This window comes from Phalacrocorax carbo, chromosome 4 (genome assembly GCF_963921805.1).
Source record: "Phalacrocorax carbo chromosome 4, bPhaCar2.1, whole genome shotgun sequence".
Taxonomy (NCBI): Eukaryota; Metazoa; Chordata; class Aves; order Suliformes; family Phalacrocoracidae; genus Phalacrocorax; species Phalacrocorax carbo.
Genome location: NC_087516.1, coordinates 83,548,538 through 83,573,614, shown reverse-complemented (window position 1 = coordinate 83,573,614; position 25,077 = coordinate 83,548,538). Strand labels below are relative to the sequence as shown.

The following is a 25,077-nucleotide window of genomic DNA, read 5'->3' as shown; positions in this document are numbered from 1 at the left end:
ACTGGCAACAGGCAAGAGCTTTGCTGACTTTGAGGCCTTTCCATCAAACAGCAACATAACTTCAGGTGGTCTTAAGTGTGAGAGCAACGAAATCTGCAGTTCCTTTGTTTAAAAACGGACAGAAAGGGCAACATGACCAGACGTAATAACCTAGCAAATAGCTCATGTGCTCAGGCCATCAACAGGTTTGGCAACACAATTACGCGAACCTCGCCACCCTTCATCATTTCAGTACTTCAGTGTAGCAAGCCCTTTAGCTTACTTGTCAGTACATAATTTTAGATACCACCTAAAACTTGCCACTAACATATTTAAGGCAACAGTACATAAGACTACCAGGCACAGGCAGAGAGCATAATGCCACAATCCCATTTTTTCTCCTTTGTTCCATATCCTCAAGAATCAACTCAAGCATAAATTGAGAGGTCACAGTAAAAGCGACTAAGGTAACTATAGGGCTGGTAGCACAGCTAGCATTCAAGACCTGAATATGAGAGCAACTGCAGTTCTAAAGAAACTCGTATGCAAAGCAAAAGAAATATAATTTTGCATGATGACAGCAGCACTGCATTTAGCCAACCTGTATTTGCCCACATTACCTTTGAAAGAACATCCCACAGGCTTCCTGCTAAGTGTGAATCAATGAGGCACCACAATCTGGGGGTGCCTCACAACCAAGACTCATCTCTGCCACTCTCAGACCTTGCCACAAACTGCTACCGAGACGCTATTTTCCCCTCCAAATACACGCATCCTTTTCATTCTGTACCGTACCATTAGAACCAAATGATCTCTATATCTCCTTCCACAGATTTGAGACTTTGTACCGGTTTTGGCTGGAACGGCATTGCATTTCTTCATAGTAGTTCGTATGGCGCTTTATTTTAGATTTGGACTGGAAATAGCGTTGGCAACACACAGGTCTTTTAGTTACGGCTGAGCAGCTCTTACCCAGGGTCAAGGCCTTTCCTGCCCCTCACTGTCCCCTGCCAGCGAGTGGCTGGGGGCGCACAGAAAGCTGGGAGTGGACATGGCTGGGACAGCTGACCCAAACTGACCAAGGGATATTGCACACCATACATCATCATGTTTGGCAATAAAAGCTGGGTTAAGAAGACGGAAGGGGTGGGACATCCAGAGTTATGGTGTTTGTCTTCCCATGTAACTGTTACACATGACAGAGCCGTGTTCTCCTGGAGATGGCAGAACACCTGCCTACCCGTGGGAAGTATCGAATTAATTCCCTATTTCGCTTTGCTTGCAAGCACAGCTTTTTCTTTATTTATCTTTAGGTATTAAACCTAATAAATAAAGATATTTAAAGTTATCTTTACCTATTAAACTGTCTGTATCTCAACCCACAAGTTTCTCAGTTTCACCATTCTGATGCTCTCCCCCACCCCACCAAGGTGGGGAGTGAAGGAGCAGCTCTGCTTAACTTAGTTGCTGGCTGGGGTCAAGCCACAAAAGACTTGTAGGAGCTCTATCTCTTACAATTTTTCATCTCCATTAAACTCATCTGAGACTTCAATACTCAGAAGTTACACAGGACCGTCAGGTTATACAAGTCACTTTTCCTCAAAATACTTGCTAAAAAGCCTGTCTATAGAATCTACGGTTATTTAAGTCAGTAGATACTCTAGCAGAACTGAAACCCTGAAGCTTTGTGAGATGAAATCATTACAAAGCTCAGAAAGTTGAAATTCACACCTCTGTTTTGCCTTGAACAGTCATTTCTTTCACCTTAACCATGTACCTCTGGCAATCTTATTTACAAGCTAACTACCAATGTTTTGGGGTTTTGTGGTTCTATATCAGCCACCTTGCCTAGTCTGTTGTTTGGTTTTTTCTTACATGTGTTTAAGGTTAGCCTTGGGAAACTTGACAGGCTTTACCATTCTATTTGTGCTTTACTACATTAAGTTCCTGAAACTCCACCCAGGAAACAGTGTGGCTGTCAGAATTCAAAGTATCCTATTTGCTTACTCAGGTAGAACATCATAAGGCTGAAGAATCTTGCAGTACCTTTACCATCTATCAGACTGCTGATCTATCAGACTGAACAAAGTTGGATATACAGGCAGTAACATTTTTTTTTAATATACCATTAAGACTTATAGAATTACGAAATTTTTTTCTTGTAACTGGTGAGCTGCTTGACTATATACTCAATTCTCAGACAAACAGAACGGAACTTCACGATGGGAAGAGTTTTTTCCTGTATAGTAACATGCAATAACCACTACCCACACCTGTAAATGTGGATCCAGGAACAGTAGCTACTACAGTCACTCTCACAACACCCAGCAAAGAATAACCGCTTCCCTATAAATGCATTAATACCTGGCTGTTATGGAGACGTGGCCGAATTTTAACATCCATTTCCATTTAGACACAAAGGAAGACTCAAAAGTAAGTTTTTATAAAGGTAATAGTTATATAAAAGTGTATTTTCTGATAGGTTATTTAGATCCAGTTTTCCTTACATTTCAAAAACCTGAAATGAATTAACAAATAAATGCAGGAGGCAACAGATCCTAGTTTTTGTTACATACGTACATGATCTGGACAGCTGGATATTTACTAACTTCCCCAACAACTAAATATAGTCTTGAGTTAAACAAAAAAAAAGGACAGTTTTTGAGTAAGCTAATCTTCAGCGCTGTGAGCCCTACAAGGGGCTTTAAGGCCAACATGATTGTCTCCATTACAGCAGAGATCCAGAACTGCTTTTACAGTCGTTAAGTGAAGTTGTTCTAAAGAAAGCTGAACAACCTGAAGGATATTTTATTTCTAATCTGAAGCCAGTTCACAAGTTCAGCTGCCAGCCTCATATGGCCTTGGCCAGCGAGATGGCCTTGCATCCCTCTCTCCACAAAGCTGGATAAACAGGTTGAAGTGCAAAGTATTTTCCAGTCACCCATCTACCTACACTTATTCTCTGCTAACCTTCTTCTCCTGCCTCCTTTGCACTAAGATAGCCATGTGTCCCACATGCTAGTGTGTTTCAAAATACCGCATCTGGGTTTTTTTTCATTTCAGATAATCTAACATACAACAGCACTTGAGGGATGTTCATCTGTGTTCTGAATTAACTTCTGCCTTGAGCAATACTTTCACTGCTACCTTACTCCGCATCACTTGAGACCTGGATCACTTTGTACACATCTGCTCTCTATTAATTCTAAAGCCAAAAGTCATTCAGATATCAAGTATCTTGCAAAATCAGGCTGACCTGCAGCCAAAAGCCACCCTCCTTCAGAAGTTACACTCCTAAAATTGCACAGCCTTCTGAACACTATAGTTGAACACTATAGTTTGCAAACCCAACGTATGAGTGTGAACCATTTTATGGACTATGAATCCACTCAAAATACAGACTAAGTCTAGTCCCTGCACATAGGCTCCAAGCAGTATGAAGAGACAAAAACGTTCTTCTAAGTCCCTAATGAAGGAAAGCAGTTAAGGCCTCATTAACCATTTCAAGCACATGCTCTTTGCCAAAAGCAACTCCAAACAGAAGAACTCTCACCTCTATGGTGTCTTGCCACCTGATAAACCTAAAGAAGCCAGTGTCCAAAGGAACAGGACACTTCTTAAGACAATCAGGGAAGAAGTAGTCCTTCTCCACAAGCAAAGCATGATTTCAGTAAAAAACAGCTCTTAATACCCACACTCACTTCCATATCGAGCACAAGGAAAGGCCCTCTTTCAACATGTGTTAAGCAGCATGTTGAGGTGGTATTTTACCAGGATTTTTGAATAAATTCCTTTCTGCCCGAGTTGCAGATCAACCCATGTCAAGTGCTATTTCTGGCAGCTCAGCTTTGATGACATCTTCATATAGTGAACACAGCATATTCTTGGAGCTCAGAGGGTGCTTTTGTGATCCTGATACACTGCTATCAGTGGCACACAGCCCCTTCTTCCACCTTTCTCAATTTCTTCCCTTGTGGTATACTGCTGCAGTGCCCGTAACTCTGTACTTTCATTGGCACCCTGTTACGGAAATTACAGGGCACGTCTTCAAGTTATCAGAAACTCCCTCCTTCCCGCAACAACGGAAGTCCTTCCTCCACAGAGGCACTGTCTTCTGTTCATCAGTACAGATGATGTATCGCAGGCACGTTTATGGGAACAACAGACTAAAAGCATACACAGTACTTGAGTTTTGCGTAGAGAATGCTATTTAGTTCTTCAGGCTAACAGTATTTAAACCTTTAAAGGATAAACCTTTAAAATAAGCACAGAACTCAACCATTTGGAAATTTTTAATCAGTCTCCAAACACCACGTCATCGTTGAGGCTACACTTTAACAACACTTATAATGCAGTTCAAGCCTTATGAAGCATTTTTGCTCAAGCACTCGGATTGTGGCAAAACCTCCACAAGACAAGGAAGCCACTGGCCATGATTCTGCCTCTCCTTTCCTGAAGCACCTCTGCATGAGATGATGATGTGAAACCCCATTAATAAAGGTATCCGTCTCCCAGCAACACAACAAGAATTCCTGCAGCAGCTGGTGTATACCTCATGTTGCACGCTAGGCTTCCAGAGTGTGGGTTTTAAGTCATTTGGTTTTTATCATGCCAGTAGGCTGCCACCACTTCATTCACTCCTATGGTGCCACCTCATTGCACCAGTCACTGCTAGCCCCCAGTTCAGCGAGAGCATTCCAGCTACCCAGGAAGGTGCCATACATCGACTGTCCCACCACCCTGGCTGTATGGCTGCCGATCAAATCCATAACACCTCTGCGTGCTCACTGGATGGAAAGCACTGTAAAGTGGCCTTCCCGCTGAATAAAGGCAGTATTCAAAGACAGGAGTCACATATATACACATTTACATATACACTTATGTATGCTCTTCTGTGTGTACACACATGTGCATGTATTTTTAGTAATGCATATTCTGCAAGCCTCAGTCATGAACACAAGGCTCTCAGACAGAGCCCCATCCAGAAGAGCAGTTGACAGATGTTGCCTGCAATCTCAAGACCTCGGCATTCCCAAAACCAAGAGCAGAAATAGCTCCTTACTTTTAAAGTAATCCATTTCTACACACACGCGTTCTGGAGTTGAACATTTCTCCACTTTAAGTGTGCAGACAATGCATTCCAAGGGACATACCACTGTTGCTTTTCCCACTGCCCACACAAATTCCCACTGTGTAACAATCTGAATATCAGGGCTAGTTTAGACAAGAAGTGCTGCTTTCTCTAAACCTGTATCTGCTCTTAAGACAGCGCTGCAAAAAATAGCTGGTGTGAATCGCATACAAACAGTACACCCCATGAAAAGCAGGTCTGCAATGCACATTTCTACCTGCTAATTGGACCGTTAGCCCTGCTGATGAGCAGGCACTCTCACATTTCTTTACTCATAGCACCAACTGCAATCCAACTTTGCAAGAACCTTTGACAAAAGCACCTGAGACTACCTGGGGCATCCAGAACACTTGGATTTCCTTAGGTGCTCCAGGAAATATTAATTAAGGTCTGCTACATGTTTTCGTGAAAAGTTCTCTCATTTATTAACACCTACACACCAGACATGCCCAGGTGCCAAACTGAAAAAAATTATCTGGTGTTCTAACCAGGAAAGAGAGAAACAGTTATGTGGCCAAGGAGAGCATACCAATGTCAAACGCACAAATAACTTAATTTTTTAGCCAATGAAAAATCATTAGATAAATTGATACAGTGTGCAGTCATAACCAAAACCCACAGACACCAGTGATGCCAATAGGAACTCGCATTTTTATCATGAAACAACAGTAAAGCTTTAACCCCAGCGAAGTTCACATACTCAGAGACTTCAAAATGTCAACTGTACTTTCTCTTAACACCCAAGATCCCAAAAGCTTGTTACAGTGACATAAACTAACTCTATGCAAACTGATGTGCTACACAGCACTCTCCAGGAAACTGCCAAGACAACACAGGAAACCCCCTCACATCAGGGCAGGCAATAGGTAAGACAGACCAGGGGGTGGAAAACACACAAACATCAAAAATATCAGTCCCAAACTGGCACCTTCCTCTTCTTTTAAATCCCACATAGTGTTCTTATGGCTATGACCTCAACAATTCTTCATCACAGTGGTGAGGTTGCTATTCATCAAAAAGCCTTAAAAGGGATTTTTAGCCATCACCTCTGACAATGCTGTCATTCCCTCCAGGCCCCTAAGGGCCAGCAAAGAAGCCTGAAATAGCCAATGGATAGGCATTTCAGCTGTTTCGGTCAAGTCCTCTAGATTTTGAAAATGCCATCCTCTGTAAAGCCTCTGCTCTCCTCCCTTCCATCAGGCAACATCCCTGTCACTCAAGGAAAAAATATTTAAGACAAACAGGCCTAATGTAAGCGCATGTTTGTGTGAGAGCGCAACAAACTAAGATAGCACTCGATGGCCTTTTGACAGGCAAGCCTCTACAGACTCCAGAAGATGTCATTTTTCTTGCTGCAGTTGGCAGCGTGACTTCTGTGAGAATGGCCCTGGAAGGAGCTCAGTTGAAGCCCCCCCATGCACAAAAAGACTTTATACAGACATCTATTGTGCCAAGACAGTGTTAAGTGCATTTCTAAAGAAACTGTAATGTAACGAGGTAATACAGACTTCAGAACATTCTTTTTCTGTCCGGAGCAAACGTGTTCTACTCAGCTAAAGCCCTACGGCACTATGCTGGATCGCCAACTCCATCTACTACAGGCAACTTCCAAACTCCAGTGCTAACATTGTGGTTCTACATTTAAGCAAATTCTGTCTGACAGTTGGCTGACCGAGACGCTCGAGGTTTGATCTAGCCAACACCAACAAGGAACAGAGCTCAGGGTCCTGCACTGAAGACAATCATGCTGCTCGCCCTACATGCTTCTCCGAGCATCCAGGTGACTTGGTACCCACAGCTGACTACTATAATGACAACATAGCTTCTGTGCCACCTTACATGTGTGCCTCAGCTATTTTGCTTCCAGAGAAACAGGAAAACAGCCATCGCAATTTCCTAATCTATGTGCAAACTATTAGAATGCAGCTACCGAAATATGAGAGCTTGCAATTCCTGCAACATTCTGTCAAGTTTAAGGAAGATGAAACCACGTAGACTGAGTAGGTGATTTAATGCATTTTCCAAAAAAAAAAAAAAAAAAAAACCAAAAAAAAACGAGAGAGAGAGAGAGAAAAAGAAGCAAGCATTTGATAGAACCTGTAAGTAGTACATCTTATGCACCCAAGATAAAGCAGTATTTCTTAGGGTAAAACTGATCCTTGTTTGAATAAACATTAAAAACCTCTCTGTATTTCCATCTCGAATCAAGCTGCCTGAGAATTAGTCATAACCACTGTACTACTTTCACATATATTATCACATCCTCTTGCTATTCACTGGAAAAAAAAATATATCTAGTGCATTTATCTCTACAACCGTGTTTACATCAACTAATACTTTCCTTCTCTCAATAATGAAGCGAGCAGAGAACATGACTAGCCAATCATAAACAGTTCACTTCATTGATTGTGAGGATCAACACATTAACCTCTTTTCACCTATAGATTATAAAATCACATTTTAACAAAAGTTACTTGATAGTATGAAATAGGTCCATTATCTATACTAATAGAAACCAGAAGTAGGAAATTATGGCAAAATTTGGCAACAAGTCACAATCTACTAAGCTTCATTCAGAAAGTCAGCTCTTAAAGCTCCAGGGCTACACTGTCATGCAGACACTTGCTGCTTGAGTTATTAAATGCAGGAAGTTACAGGTAACACAGAGGGAAGAGTACTGTAGTTTTCTCCTAACAGAAAGAATGAGAGCTTCCCCCCCCACTCCCCCAAAATAGTACAAGTATTTATGTTTGAAGAGACTAATCCAGCCTGCTCCCAGCACTGGTGGGAGCCGGGAAGCACTTCGGCATCATACAAAGTTGTCAGAGTAATCTTAGGCAGTTTACTGCACAAAGACAGCACAAAGTTTACAGGCACATCAGGAACAATAGCGAAACGGTAGTCAGTTTGAATCTTCTAGTTCAGTGCTCATGGAACCATCTTCCAGCCTGGGAACAAGACTATATTCCAGCAATGCGAGGATCTTCAAGTGATTTTTACTTTTGAGATGTATGGTAGAGCAACCAATCCTTTTATTTTCTTTAACCTCTTTCTTCCTTTACAAATTTTCTTCTGGCACATCCCAGTACACTTAAATAAATGCGCCTTCTCTTCATAGAGCAGGTTAGCATTCTTCTAGTGAGTTTCCTTTGCACAGGCGTACAAAGTCCTGTCAGGTATTGCTGTCAAGGTTCCCATCCACAACGCATTATAATACTCATAATGGCATCCCTTACTAACTTGGCATTTTTAGAATCTCTACCTGGCATAAACCAGTTCTGGAATTAAACAAAAAAAGAAGTTCGAGAAACACAACCCACATTTCTGAAGCCAAGAAACACTTGTCAACTGTTACAGCTGTTTGCAGGAGGGAACAAGATTTTTCTTCAAGAGACAGACCTTCACATCACTGATGATTCCCTTTCCAAACAGTAAGCTTCAAGAACAAGTAGAAATCCATACAACAGAGGCCTACCAACCAACCTGAAAGCTGTATTTTTTCTTTGTCAAATTCAACACTGTTGATTAAACATTTATATAAGGGACTAAGCTATGTAATCTATGCCAGAATAGTTAATTCAATTTCACTGTGCCATTAAACCTCGAGTCTCTCAAACTTTAGTACACTGGACATATCGTGTTACTGAAGATGTAACCAAGGTGATGCCTTTAGGCATGATGTGCTTCCTGCCCAACTTATCACGAGAAAGCCTCTCAACTAGTCCAAGACATTAGTAAGACAGCTATAACGAGCATCCACTACAACAGATTTTAAAAACCACCACCACACTGTGAACAGTAGTTCTATCCTCAACATGTGGAAAGGATTTCCCCCCCCCCCCCCGCGTTGTTCCCAACTTTGTTTCTTGACTGAATTCAGCTCCATCTATAGTTTACCCTGAACTGAAAACATAGGGAGTTCGAAAAGCAGAGCTATGACATCATCTGTCAATACATACTAGAGAGGGAACTGAAGTTACTCACTCTACAGCACTGAGGCTATGGTCAATAGAACCCATTATTTCAATTCATTGTAGAGTATGATTTCCAATATCATTTGCTAAGCAGCTTCAATGTACGTAACACCGTACTTTTGTCAAAAACTTCATTTTAAATCCCATGTAATCAAAATGAGTCAAAATAAAACACACATACAGAATTGTTAAATCAGTGGGTACAGGTACATTATGTACCTAATAGGCAATCACTACAGCTTTTTCGGAACTGGGCTCCATTTTTGTACTGAGTGCTTACCACCCAATTACAAAAAAAGCAAACCTTTTCCTGAGCTAACTCTATTTGCTCTGCAGTTTGTCTTCAATTTTCCTTGAAATCACCATTTTAATTCTGATTTCAATGTGCAAGGGTGAGAATACAAAGTAGAGAAAGTCAGGGAATGGGCCTACAACCTCACACATGAATAACTCACCCACTGAATACCACAACGCTACCACGGCGTTGGAACAAGGCAAAGCATAACGTTCCCAGCTTCAGCAAAACAGCTGGTTCTACAGGATCTTGGAGAAGTGCCACCTTTCGTTGCAACAGAAACAAAAGAGTCATCAGGCCATGCAGAGATAAACCAAGCGATTCATAATGCTAGAAGCATTTCAGACTAAGGCAGATGTCATAGGAAGATTCTCTAGTTGACTGTTTTTCAAAGGCATCGTACACATACTAAATTAGCAAGAGGAAACACACATCTCTCCACTGCTCAAAGGAGTCTACGTAGATGTAAACATGTGAGTGAGACTAAGTGAACTTACTGACCATCTTTCACACGTGGACACGATCAAAACCAGATTAACTGGCTGGAATTATTTCTTAAGAATAGCTGACATGTATATCTGAGGCTATCAGTTAAGGACTTTCATTATCTCACATCATCATCTTTAGCTGCCTGCAAACACTTGTACATGTTTAAACTCTGAGCATAGCGATGGAACAGATACAGACCTATCTGGTATAGAACAACAAGAGACCAAAATACCAAAGTACTAAGAGGAATCACCTTCTGTGTTCACACCGCTGCAATCCAGAAAAAGCACTTGGCTCTGTCACAGCTCTTAAACAGCACAGTCCAAGCCCATGCACATTTAGCAGTTAGATGAAGATTAGCTCCATGTTTTGTTCCTCCACAGCTCATCTCTACAGCAAAACACCGCTTTCATAGAGTTTCATGCAAGTAATCCAGTAATTATCCAAAACAAGGAAAAAAATTGTTTAGCAACGATTTAAATAAAAGCGCAGTTTTTCAACCTACAGGAATTGCAAAACAACATAAGAATATCTTGTATTAATCACCAGGTTCTAAAACTACTCTTTGTTTTATCAGAAAAGTGGCAAAATGCTGTCGTCGTAGCTCATTAGAACCGCTACTGAGAGAAAAGCACACAGATAGAAATCACAGTCAAATAATGAATTTGAAGAATGACAAGTAAAATGAGTCAGTACAAGAGAACAGGAATTAAACCAAGAATTGGACCATTCCTATACGTTAGTACTTAACTCTTAGAGACCTGCACATTCGAATTTCAGGGTGCCACAGGAACAAATTAATCCATTAAAATAATGTGCAAGTTTGGAAGGAAGCCCCACACATAGATTGTTCCAAATATACTCTCATCAAGTCCTAGAACATCAAAATTCCTTTCAAAGTTTTGCATATGGCAGTCGAGGTATAGCATATTACAGAAGCGATGAGGAAGAAACCATCACAGAGCCAGGATATTCCAAACTCTAGCGCATCTCTTGTACAGACTTGTTGTATGACTTGGGGCAAACCCCTTCATCTTCCTTTGTTTCTCCATCTGAGGAATAATGACTCTCCCTAAGGGAGTGGGATGTTCTTCAGATCAATACCAGCTTTGGCCCCTCTTGAAGGGCAAGACAAAAAAAAGTGCTAAGAGGTATTCACTCTCTCATGAGCCTACATAATTTCTTTAGTATTTCCACCATTTGCATCACAAGTAGTAGGAAGGCAAAGGTCAGGAGAATCAAGGCTAAGGAAAGACCATCATACCTTTATGGTGAGTAAACCCCAAGTTACCTAGTTTTCAGTTCCACAACACAGACTTAATGTTTTGTAACACCTGCGTTCATGTTGCTCAAGAACAAAGCAGCATGTCTTTTGCTACTCAAACCAAAAGAAATATTCCCCACTTAATTAAGACACACCCCGAGGATCAAGTAAATGTTTTCTATTTCCAGTTGTTAACCTGTCCTTTTGTGTGCATTTTCCTCCACCCTGCTTCTGTCAGAGACCCAGTTTCACAACTGACCCCACCCATACCCAAGACATCCCACCACTACCTGTAAAAAGTAACTAACCCTGACAAGCATAGGCAAGGAACACGTCCATCAGAGGACAGGAAGGGAAACGTTCCTACCTTTTTAACCAGTAGACAAACATTCAAGAGACTGAAATCCATTCCCAAGACAACTGGGAAAGCAGGAGATGAGGAACTCGTCTTCCTTCCTTGTCAGCAGCTAGACAACAATGAAGATCAAAAACAAAACCTAGTCTTTCAAGGGAAGAAGGGTTTCACATGAACTGCCTACCTTCTTAGGCTGGAGAGGAGAATACAGGACAAGCAATCTCTACCACAGCAGAATGACAGACGAGACGACGTGACCTGCATCAGTGTACTGCTGCTTAGCAGCAACGGGATCTGCAAACTAGCTTCAGACTTTCAGCTTAAAGGATCAGAAACCAGCAGATATTCCCAACAGTTGAGGAAGCAGCTGTTCATCCAGTATATTAACAGCTTTTAAGCTAAGCCTATGAAAACACATGAGGACAAACTTCCGTTCCAAATCAGATGCCTGCAAGTCTAACCATTTCTTAGGGAAAGGACAGCATCTCAACCAATACAATTACCATTAGGTGACTGAGCATGTCTGTGCGCCCTGTTAGTCCCAAATGCAGAATAGAATTTATTTACTAGAACCACCTGTTACCTGACACTCTTACACTCCACATTCTGGCAGGCATAGAGCATTCATAGTGTCAGTTAACACAGCTCTGCTTACAAACAGCAACTCATTCAACCGCGGTAACCTACTTATCTAGGCTATTATGGAAGCAAAAAAATAGCCACAGCAAGTACAACACAGTCCAAGGTTAACAAATGGAACAGTTTCGACAATGAAGACTTGAAGAACACTGTAAACTAAAACAGCAGACTCAAGAAGCACAACCTGATTACCTCAGACACACTTCCTCTGAACCCAAGGTGAAATCTATTTGGCAAAAGCGAGACATTCATCAGACAGCATGTGTGCACACATTTGCAGCTAAAATCAGAAAAACATCTACAGCTAGAAAGACATCTAAGTGCACACAGTTACCGTGTATATAATAAAGCATGCTCATTCTTGCCAGATGTGGAAGGAATATAAGCCTGTAATTATGCTGCTCCATAGAGACCGAGTCCCATCTCTGGCATTAACTTCAGTTCTCCATGCACAGGGTAACTGTACAAATACTTCCATATGGGTAACACACTAGTTAATGACTGACAGCTCTGATATTACCCTAACAAAAGCCCAGAGAAATAACACACTTCCCAGACCCACTGGTTTCTACTTAACACCTGTCTGAAAATGAATTCTACTTGGATTACCTAACAAAGTTTCTTGCCTATGCTGATATGCAAAATACTGAGGTTTAGTAAAAAAAAAAAAAAAAAAACCAAAAACCACCTTTCAGTTAAACCAACAAAACACACATGTTCGAAATGAGATCCTGCAGAGCTTCTTTTAGAGCCAGGCCATGTCTTTCACAGAGAAAGCTAATATATCCTCCATTTTTACATGCTGCCTTACTCTTTCAGGGTGTCCAGGATTTTGTAGTAAAAACACCTGCAAGCATACACCCCCTTTTATGACTACTGTAACATTAGTGTACTTCATCAAAACACATCCACAGGAAAAAAACCAAGTAGATGGCACATATCTTTGATACATCTGTCTTTCATCAAATTTTGGCAAACGGAACATGGCTTGAGTTTGTGCATCATATTAACATGATACTGCTACAAATCAAGTTGTTTCTCCTGTAAAGCCATTTAATTCTTGGCCACTATCCCAAAAACTTAGCTCAGAATTACTAGGTTCCCAAGTATTCGCTCAGTATTTAACTACTTCTGGGCACACAGAAGTTAAATTGATAATGTTCTTGAAAAAGAACGGAACAATTATGTGCAGTTAAAGGAGGCATAATATTACATGTTCACGTACACTGCAATGCAGAAAGGAGTGTCCCTAGGGGATGCCAAGACTAATAACTTGACAACTGAAGAGCATTAGACCACGACTCCTTAAGAGCTGAACTTGGTCTAAGCTGTACAATAGATACCTCTGTCAGCCTACAGATGTTTCCTAACCTGCTATTTTCTCCATCTATGTAAAATAGGCGCACGATGGCTCTGGACAGTGCCGTCAGAATGACTGTTCTCCCGAAGTACCACCAAAGTTCAGTCAGTGCATTAGTCATCTGACTAACAAAACAAAAGTTAAAACATTTATTTTGTGCGCTGTGTTACCTGAAAAGGTATGTTTACCTGCATATCCATGTAAGACTAGGATGACATGCAAATACCCAAACTGCTTCCTGGTTTGTTTTCTTTACAGAGAAAACAGCTACATCCTGTAATAAACAAAACAATGCTCTTGTTTCAAGTTGCTAGCTGCCTTCGTTAGGCTTGAAAAGCCCAAAGATAAGTCCCAAGCAGTACAGCATAGGCGTCCTATCTTTCATTGCCCAGAGGCTGAAAGTTCATTCACTATCTCACCACCTCCCAGTCTGAAACTACACTTGAAATAAGGCCACAATGCATACTACTGGAGCTGCACAAGAGCTTTGCGTGTCTTATATTTTTAACCAAAATAAAAATCACTACGTTTTGAGTACTCACACTGCTTTTTTTCCCTCCCTCTTTTGAACTCCAACAAACCATTTCTGCTACTCAAATATTAGCAAAGCAAAACTGTTTGAGACAGTAACAGGCTTGGCCTTTACAGGTACATGTGAACATAGATTCAGTAATGTTACACTCAAGGGGGGGGGGGGGGGGGGGAAATCAACATGACCAATCCCAACTCAAATTCCACAAATCAGCTTTCCAGACAAGCTTCCAGCTCATAATCCACTTGAAAAACTGAACTATATTCAAACTGAAATTATAACAGTAGCTACTGCAAAGAGCGGCGAGTCACATACTATATAACCACTAAATAAATGAAGAAAACCTCTAAGGAAAATGTCAGCTTGCTACGCATGAGGAGTCTGCCATGCCACATTGTCATGACATAAGTGACCCTGCACCAGCTATATTCATAACACCTGCCACATAAGTAAGCTCTCCTACCATACAATCAGAATCTCGAAGTTAAGAAGTCAGTTCACACCACGTTTAAAGGCTTTGAAATACTCAAGTTAACAGATCTGTTATGATGGCACTTCTCTTCATTTGCCTCTTCAGAACAAAGCACAACAAACGAGCCACATCTTCACACAGCAAAGTAGCATATGCTGTACAGGAGCACAATTCAGAATTTATAGCAGCTGCCAGAGTTGCAAATCCCAAGGATAACTTACTCTAAAGACCGAAAAATCAGGGTATGAAAGGTTAATTGAAATGGGGCTTAACAAAGGCATCCTAGAAGGGCAAGAATAACCCTATGCACGTCAACTAGTTCATCTATTTGGATTACTAATCGAACTGCTATTGCTAAGACACACAAGGTAGGCAAAAGCCATCCACAACTAAGCTTTGAAGGCTATCCTAATTTTAAGACCGATTTTGAAAAACTTAACATGCCTCCTTTCTGGACAAAGCGTTTACCACAGCTGTGATGTTGATCCAATTTGAAGACTCCCCTTCTTCCCTTAGACAATTAATTGAAGAAAAACCTCCAGGAAAACACACCTGTGCTAAAATTAAACAGCATGACAAGCTAAGAACACATACCACAAGATCTCACCAATCAGGACTTGGATTCCTCTCCATTACGGTGCTAGTCTTCTTAGGCCTCAATTGGAACAGTATGAAAAAGAAGCTCATTCATTCACTAGTTTGCCAGTCACGACTCCAAGAGGTTGCAGTGTGAAATGGATTATAAAAAAAAGGGGGAATAAATTTCCAATTTTAGGAAGGGAAGATTTGAGGTCTTCACTCATCCTCCCTATTGAGAGGTCCCTCCTCACAGAAAACTATGCTTTAACCATCATATTAAATAAATGAAGCAAGTGTTCTGTGTTATACAAACATTAAATAATTAAACTTAAAAGCAATCACCACTTGAGTGGCTTCTTCCCCTGCCTCTCTAGTCCTAGACATAAGGTCACTTAGAAAAAAACAACAGCTTCCTAAGATATAGCGCCAGCAGGCTCAAGACCACACAGCTCCAAACTCACCATTTTATCAACTGGAAAGATAAAAATAACTGTATAACCACTATCACACATGTTCTCTCCACAAATACTAGGGCAAAGGAAAGACAGAACATTACAGCACAAACAGTAATGTGCCCTGTTCAACCCCCCCATCCACAGTTTTGAGACACAGAAAAGTTGAAGAGGAGCCTACTGTTGCGTTTTCTAAACACAGCAACACTACCTACCACTACTTTACATCCACTTTGGGGACTTCTGGGAAAAAGCTGCACAGGGTATTACCCAGTTTCTTCCATGGCAGTCTCTAGTATCTCACCTCCGCTCTTTTAAGCAATGCAGTTGCTGGTGGGAGGTTTAAAGTGGAGGAAAACTGTACTGAAATAGTGACAAGAGTGTTTTGCTTCCTCCAAAGACTCAGTCTAGTCCTTCCAAAAAAAACCAAGGTTTTCAGGAGCAAGTTCATCACCCTCTTGTGCTATACCCACAGCACACTAGGCCATTCCTCATCCATAGCTAGGATTAACATCTATATCACAGGCAAACAGTAATTATTGGATAATGCTGTGAAATCCAGTTCAGTAAAGCTCACCCACAGCCAGATTAGCGTTCCCAGTACGTGCCAAAAAACCCAAAACAGAAAAACAAAAAACCCCTCATCCTTGTTTCTACGATGCTACTTCTTTCACTTCAAGGTTCTCTGCTGAATATGAGTCCAAGTCCAGGAGCACCAGCACAGTATAAACTTCCAGCTGCGGGCTAGCCACATAATGCTTTTATCATGAAACAAATAAAAAAAGTACCACCCCATCAGAACATACAAGCTCGAACCCTGTTACCTTCTCTGAAAAGTGTAAATCCCAGATGGCCAAAGCTTTGCGTTCAATCATCGCCCTTCTACTAGCGGACCAAGTCCCAGCTCACTTTTTTGAAGCACTTCAAGCTGAATGAACAAGGAGAGGTATGGATTTCTGCCCCTCTGGTAGAATACTTCCAACCAGACCAAAGTTCGGTGTCTCTATAGGCTGTTGCCTTAAAGCGAGGTGGGGGGTGGGTCAGGACAGGGACAAACAACAGGGGACTACTGCCTGACATGGGGTTACCCTATCTCTCCAATGGACTAAAAACAGTCTCATTAAGAAATCAGGGAGCATCCAGACACAGTACTAATTGGTCTTGACAACAGGAGAACAAGCAGCCTCAAGAACCCCTTGAAACTGCAGTACTTTAAACACCAGATCAAGACATGCAGGACACTTGATGGCAGTTCATTAGCACAGTCACATTTGAGACTAAAGCTTGAAAGTCCACTGCATGTTTCATGTACAGTTTCTTTTTTTAAAAAAATCGATACTGTCTCTGCTTGCTCTATCCCCACTCACTTAAAACATACCCACATATTGAATTTCAACACAAGACATCACATGCCCACTTTGGTGTGCTCATGGTACAAGAACTACTTCAAACCTGGAAAAGTCTTTATTTACTCAGTTTAAACACCCCCAAGTCCTGCCAAGCAGCAAGACAATAAGACAACTGAGTATCTTCCAATGCCTACCCTTATAGTCTCCAGAAAAATTACTTCTGCTGCAGTTCTTCCACTTCAATAACTCCCTTCTGTTTAAGTCAATGCAAGCAATTAAGTAGTATTATCCTCATCTCAAACCACAACTTTTGACCTCCTCCTTATATAAAGCTCACAGGTTTGGGGAAGTTGCTAATTTTGGGGTTTTTTTTTCTTTTCACTCTTCGCATTGACATGTGAGATCAGTTTAAAAGGATATTTCATACTTGGTCACATCCAGCTTGCTACAATTCCTGAAGTATAAAGTGTTTTTTCGATGTGGGAGTCACCATAAAGGTCCCTGTGCACTATCTGTACCTTCGAACAGAGAATTCTGTATATTTTCATGCAATTTTGTTTTCCAAACTTGCACTGCATGGCACATACAACAAATAGATATAATGAAAAGGCCTTCACTCTGCCTGCGTCAGCCATTTATTCCACATACTTCTAGATGCCCTCAAAATGGTCAGGAACTAATTTTGTACATCAAACCTTAATCCAAATTGGTTGCTTTTTCCCCATCTCTGAGAAATAAACCTTAAAAACAAATACCTCCACCCAACAACATAGTGACCATTGGGTTATAAAGGCTAATAAGCCACCAGATGAGAAATGTGTTTAAAACAAAAGAAACTGTCTAACAGCCTAGTAACTAGAGCGCTTCAACCTTTATACCTACTTTACCTCAGAAGGACACACTGGCTTTAGATACCGTTAGACATTTGTGCTGTTTTTGCTGGGATAGAGTTAATTTTCTCCGCAGTAGCTGGTATGGGGCTGTGTTTTGGATTTGTACTGAAAACAAGTGTTGATAACCCAGGGATGTTTTTGTTACTGCTGAGCAGGGTTTGCACAGAGCCAAGGCCTTCGCTGCTCCTCACCCCACCAGCGAGGGGGCTGGGGGTGCGCAAGGAGCTGGGAGGGGACACAGCCAGGACAGCTGACCCCAAGGATGTCCCGCACCACAAAAAGTAACTAGTTTATAATGCTATATATTTTACCTTTAAAACACTGCAATAAGACAATACTGTGGTGGTGGTGGTTAAACAGTTTCAATCTGACAGGCATGTAGCGTTATTAATTCTAATTGCTAGCGAAAAAGCCTACCCACACCACACCACTGCTAACAGAACATTATATACCCATTCTGAAATAAGCTTGTTATGTTTATTATATTCATTAACTTGTTATCAGAGTTTTAGTTTATGTCTCAAAGCGTTGTTATGAGCCTCAGAGTACCTTGTAAATTGTATTCCATCAGCACTGAATAACAGGATAACAGGAACTACCTGACAAACCTAAGACCCTCAGTATAACTGGGTTTCCGAAAATGAAAGAATAAATGCCTTATGCAAAGAGACTAGGAGGGAAAAAAAAAAAAAAAAAACCAAAGCCAAAAACATTTGTTCCCCTTTGACCCAAAGGAGGAGGATTATTAAGCAGAGGATTTATCAAGTGTTAAGTATTGTTGATAGATTGCAATAGTACTAATATAACATCAGTAACATACAGTCACTTACCTTTAATTGTTACAAAGTCATGGGAAAACCTGACTGTCAAGAAGCAACTCCTAGATAAAAAGCAACTTATTCATTCATACATTCATTCATTTCTCGTGGTCAGTTTGGAGCGCCCGAGTGCCACATGAGCACTTAGTCACAGCAACCTTCTCACCAGGCACCACAGGGCACACATCCGCACCCACACACACACTGTTAACCCAGCTGCTTCCCGGCAGTCAGAGGCATTGCAAGAGTATCATTTCCCCAGCTCCTTCACCTCCCCACCACCTCAACCATGCAGTTATGCCACCTGTTATTTTCTTCTCCTCTCAGCATTTTTGATCCTCCCTAGGGAAAAGCTCTGGTGTTGGCTTCGAAGACTTTCCCCAAGATGCTGCAGGTTTACACTGCTCCAATTCTTATCGGTTCTAATCCTAGGCATCTGTATTTCAGATGCCATGTAAGATCTGTAGAGAACTTTCTATTTTAGTCTCATAAGTAAGGAAGCCAATTTGCACAACATTTGACGTTCAAATTCATGTTCCCCCTGCCTCCAAGCCCTTAAGAATGGCAAAATTCTTCCTGCAAGCTGCAGAAAGCAGAAAAAATAGTGATCTACAGTGACTCTTAAAACAACACATTAAGAGAAAACTTTTCATAATACACTAAACTGAACCAAGCACCATGCAATTCTCCTTTCCACTATATATATGGTAGGTTTGTGTCTCTTCCTCAATTTGTTCAGGAGACTATTTCCATAATTTTTTAAGCAGTCTCTATCCTGCAGCCAGCCCTGCAGAGAAATGACCTTCTGTCAGACTACAGTGACTTTGATGGAGCTCTCAACAAGGACCACTCAGGTTTTAAGCAGCCAGGTATGCAGTTGGCTAAGCCCCAACTTCATTTTCATAATCCAAACACAAAATATTGCTTTCTAAATATTAATTACCAACTCCACTAATCTAATAAAATTTTTCTAGATAGCAATGAACATTTAAGTACCACCTTTACGTTTCATTTTTAAAAATTAATAGTATCTGCATGGTCTTATTAAAACCGCATTTTAAATCTTCATCAAGAAACGCACACAAGCAATGTAAGTTCACTGCGACTTTTATGCCTAAGCCAGCCTAAGCAATACACAGACATAGAAATTACAAAGGTGGAAGTATTTTACCTAGAACATCCAAAGCAGCATGCTGTAGTGCTGTGAAATTCAGCAGCTACCAAGTATACCGGGCCAGCCCTGTGCTCGGTGACCTAGGAAGTGAATTATACTTTACAGATTACAACATCGGCTGCCACCAACTATGAGAGATGAATACTGCACTGTTTCCCCCCAACACACACAGAGTAGAACTCAAATATGGCTGTTTAGATGATAGCCCATGCCAGTGTCCGTTCAAGTCATAAAACTAACGAAGTCCAGCCAAATCCACGACTCTCCTACCACACGCGACTCTTCACTGAGAGCCAGCGGAGGTCCAACGACCTAAAGCGCAAGTTATGGACGAGAATGAGAAGGCAGGCACCCCGCAACAAGGGGAGGACGGCGATTCCGCACAGGAGAAGTTGCTAACGCTGCAACTTGACTCGTGACCCGGCCAGAAATCGACTGCATTCCAACAAGGGTGATCACAGGCTTTTATTTTGGGGTTTGGCTGTTGGGTTTTGGTTTGGTGTTTTTCTCTTTTTTTTTTTTTTTTTTTTTAACATTAGCCGGCAAAAGCCGACCAGAGGATTACACCGCCCTGCCGTGAGGCGCGGCGGATCCGAGCCAGCGGACCGCCAGCCCCGCCGCTCCCCCGGGCGCCTCAGCCCGCGCCCCTCACGGCCACACGCCGCGGAGCCCTAAGTCGCTCGGCGAGCCCCGGCAGCCGACACGGACTAAAACCCAGACCCAGACCCGCGAACCGCCTCACAGCGGGCGAGCAGCCCCTGAGGGGGCAGTGGGGCGGCCGGCCCCCCGCCTCGCCCGGCCCCGCCGCCCCCCCCGCACGGCCCCGGGTGCGCACGCCCCCACCCCGGTACCTTCCGCCAGCAGCTCCTCCGGGATGACCTGATAGCGCCCGACGGCGAACACCTTGCCCAAGGCGACGCCGCTCCCGCCGCCGCCCCCACCGCCGGAGCCGACACACGCCGTCCCGCCGCCGCCGCCGCTCCCCTCCGACTTGGGCATCCGAGAAAACTTCTTCATGGCGAAGGGGGCCCCGCCAGGCGGGGGAGGGGGGGGCGGCTGCCCGGCCCCGCCGCGCCGCGCGGGGCGGCCGAGGAAGGAGCCCGGCGGGCACGGGCGGGCGCTGCCCAGGGGCTGCCGGAGCGGGAGGGGCGGCTGCCCGCGCTCACATGCCGGCCGCGCCACCCGCCCCGCTCCTCCTCACCCGCTTCTCCTCCGGCGCCCACAGCGGCGCCCGCCCCGGGGGTGGTGGGAGGCGGAGGCGGAGGCGGAGGAGGGGGAGGAGGGGAGGAAAGGGGCGGGCGCAACCCCGGTACAGCCCCGCGGCGGCCGGGACGGGGGAGGAGGGGAGGAGGGGAGGAAGGGAGCGGGGAGCCACACTGCGCATGCGCATCCGCGGCTCCCTCACACACGCAGTCCGCCACTGCCACCGCCACTGCCGCCTGGCCGGAAGTGAGGTTGTCAGCCGCGAGCGAGCACGTGGAGCGGGAGGAGGGGGAAGCGAGGCGCCTCGCGCGACTCAGCTCCCCCTCTCCCCGCGCGCGGCGACCGTTAGGGGCTCGAATGGCTGCGGCGGCCTCGCGCCCCTGCTGAGGGGAACGCGCGTGAGGCAGAGGGGACCCGCCGCCCCCACGGCGCCGGTATCGCCTCGCTGAGCCAGCCGCTGCGGGGCGGGACGGAGCCGGGGGGGGCTTCCAGTAGGGGAAATAACTGTCAACACCGTTGGCGACAGGCGTGAAGTCCCAGCGGCGGGTCCCCGCGCGTGCACTGAGCAGAGGTCGGGCGTTACCTGACTGAAAAGAAGCGGTAACGGGTGGACCTGGACAGGAAAACATCAGCTCTAGGCTGCCCACTGTGAAATGTACCGTCGTGGGCGTCCTCCCTATAGAAACTGACAAAGCAACCCCCGGGAATTTTCCAACACAACCTTCGTTTCACCTGTGAAATTTTCAGGAAAATCGCAATTGTATTTGGAGAACGGCTTCTGAACCGCAGGAAGCCCTCCGTCCCACAGTCTCTCGCTTAAGTCTGTCAGCTCAACTGGAAAGGCACTAAGCTGCAGCAGCCAGGGAACCGCTGACTGCAAGGTACGTTGTTATGACCGTGCTGCTTCATGGCAAGCGTGGCTGTTAAGGCAATATTTGTCACAGATCCCTCGAAACAGCACTTGGGAAACACCCTACACTTCCCAAACGTTTATCTCAACTTTCCAGCTCAAATTCACACTAAGACTGAAACCAAATTTCAAACTGTCCGAAATGCCAAAGGCATCCAGTTTTTGTACTTAAACAGTGATCCTCATCACCCAAAAATGGTGAGAGATCAGAGTAACTGAAAAGGTAACTTCATTCCAATCCCATTCTTTTTGGGTAGTCCCCCCCGTGCAAATACAAATGAGGTACTCCTGCGTTTTTTGTTCCCCTTACCAAATGAAATCATACAATAAAAACAAAATTGATACGGGACCTCCTGTCAATCTCTCACACGAACAAACGAAGCTGCATTCTTGGCATCAATAGAGGGAATTTAACAGCACAGCCTTTCATGCCCAAAAGTTATCTCCTGGATGGATACCGATTGCAGCCATCAGTTCAGTAAAACCTCTGCAGGAGTCAGAATCTTAAATCTTTGGGTTAGCATTTCAATAATCAAATTAGTTTAGACTTAATCATATTGTCATACTCTTGAGTTGGTAAGAAAATTACGATATTTCTCTATTGAAGTGACAACTTGTCATATATTGAACGCACTGATGCATATTTGCATTAGCAGTCCCCTTTCTGTAGTTGTTGCCATCCTTTCAGAAGCGGGAGATCAATTTTTCAGCAGCATATAGAGCCTCTAATTCACAGTTTTCTTTAGAAGAGAAAGGTATTTTGACTGCAGATGAAAGGAACAGAGTACTGTGAGAGGAATGGCATGATCAGCAGCATTGCGTTAATGAGGGCATTCTTACAGTGCTATACGCCTGCGCTCCTTAGACATAAGCTTTTAATTATGTCTTTGAGAAAAAGTACGGCTAGGTTAAAAGCACATAAGTTTACTGCCACTGAGTAATACGATTCTGCTCGTCCTCAGTAAAAATAGTATATTCTTCTAAAAGTCACTGCGAGAAGGTAGGATTAGCTTTTAGGATAGCCTGGTTAGTTTTTATTTGTTTTGGGTCCATATCCCCACCCATGTATATTTGTTCTTTTTAAAGAGATTGAATTATTGCTTGCGTTATTTATAGTCCGGACAAAATGAGCACTCTTGTTATCCTGGGATTAGCACTACTAATCTCTGTCTTGGCATACCAGAGGACGTAGAAGTCAACTGCTAGGCATTGCCCGCAAACGAGCGTATCAGTATTGCACACTGAGTTGTGGTCGTGAGCACGTAGATGGCCGCAAAACTGGCTAGTCTCTCGTGAGTAATCTCAAAGAGCTATGCTGCAGCTACCCTGTGATGCTCCGCAGCCCATTTAATCGCAGGCTTGGCACCCAAATGGTTGTTTTCGGTAAGAGGCCAGCATGTTGTGAGGAGGTTTCCTGTTGAGGGTTTGCTTTTATTAAGTGTAGGCCAATGAAGTTGAATAACAGAGATGATTTTGACAGACCACTTAAAAATATGGGCCCAATACTCCAAGCAGGAACATGAGTGATAATTTTGAATATGTGAATAGGGCCACTGACTTTGATTTAATTCCTCACCTGAGCGGAACAACATTTCAATGTTTCTAGAAGACATACTAATTTCCAGAAAGGAAGAGTTGCGAGGCTTTTTCCACTCAGGGTGTGAAACCCAAAGTAAACTTTGCTCCCCCTTAAATGAAATGAAGCCTCTCATTTGTTTCAGCAGCGATGCTTGGGTCTTCTGCATCTGGGATACCTGCAGTGGAGCCAACCTATTTAATGCCACGCATGCCTGACAGTGTGACAAACAGATCAGAAAGGCCTTTATGCTGTTTAAAAAAAAAAAAAGAGAAAACAAACCTTGAAAGTACCTGCAAGCACAGTTATTTTCTGGTTGATGCCAAACAGTAGATGGTCTGAAGAAAAATCCAGTGACAAAAACCAGAAAGTCAGAAGTATGAATCCTAAACTGAGGAGAGATCAGCTACAAAGGTGGAGAAGGTGGGGGACCTTAATGCAGAGGCTGCACTGAAGCCGGGATATCAGTTATCGTTACTGGGGGTGGGGGGGTGGGGGGTGCTATATAATGTTTTTTTCTTAAACCTTCAACTTGATGAATCATGAAATCATGGGAGATATTCAGCTTCCCTTATCAAAAGAATAAAAGAGCAATAAAGGTCAGCTTCTGCTTTTTACAACTGTGGAGTCAACAGTGAACTTTCACTGCATGAAAACAGGAGAAAAAACAAAAAAGTCCTGGTCACATGCCACGTATGACTCCGTGGCAATATTGGTACATCTTGCTTCTTCCTTTCTTTTATTGCCTGGGGTCTAAAATGCTGATACGTTATTCCTTTTTTAATAATTGTGTAATGGCAGATCTGTAATGGCATATAAATTATCCCACTTATTGTCTTTATTCAGCACATAACATGCATCTTGAAACTTCTCTCACAGTTACTTTTGAAAACGCAAACATCCAGAATTTTTCTTCTTTTAATACAACAGTAACTCTATTCTCAGTGTCAAGATAGCGAGAGTCAGAGCTTGTACCAGATAATGTATCCGTTACTTTATTTTAGACTGCTTGAAATCTGGGTCCCCTTCCTGACCCTTGGCTGCTAGACAGCCTTAAGCCTTAAGTTTCCCATCTATGAGATCAGGATAAGGCAGCTTTAAGTATGCTGCTTCACCTCCATATAAGAATAATTTTCTCATCTATAAAATTTGTGTAGTGATTATTTACTTCATCGTAAAATACTTTGAGGATTTGTGGAGGAAAGGGCTAGGTGAGAACGCTACCTGAAAATGAAACATCAGACATTTCACATGTGCTTGGAGTTTGGAACGTGATGGTTTAATCCTCTTTAAGCCGCTGAATAGGTCAAATGCCTTTACCTTGAATACTCTTAAGCATTTCTCTCCTTACGTTTCTTCCTATTCATAACTCTTTCCTCTGTATAATACATAAATTGGTTTTAAATCAATCGTGAGAATAAAACAGCTTCCTGCAGAAATGTTACATATCCCTTACAGAAAGTAATTATTAAGGCAAAATAGAAGTGGAAAACTTCTTTTGCATGAGTGTTGTTTTGCTAATGTCTCTTGCTATTTCTGGACAAACTCTTTTAATTCTAATTACCCAAGTTGAGTGTTAGAAACAAAAAAAATTTATAATTTTCTAGAAATATGTTCTTTACGTGTTAAAACT

The 25,077-nt window shown here is 42.9% G+C and overlaps 1 protein-coding gene across 3 annotated transcripts in view; it reads right to left on the bottom strand.

The window, feature by feature from the left end:
* BMP2K (BMP2 inducible kinase) overlaps nt 1-21,038 on the bottom strand; it is a 63,697-nt gene extending 42,659 nt beyond the window's left edge. Inside the window, exon 1 of one of the 3 annotated variants that reach the window (XM_064450762.1) lies at nt 20,607-21,038. In XM_064450762.1, the coding sequence (XP_064306832.1) occupies nt 20,607-20,772 (166 nt within the window). In that variant the 5' untranslated portion in view covers nt 20,773-21,038. The remainder of the gene's footprint in view (nt 1-20,606) is intronic. The other 2 variants (XM_064450761.1, XM_064450760.1) reach the window with 2 other exon arrangements.
* Nucleotides 21,039-25,077: the final 4,039 nt, after the last annotated feature.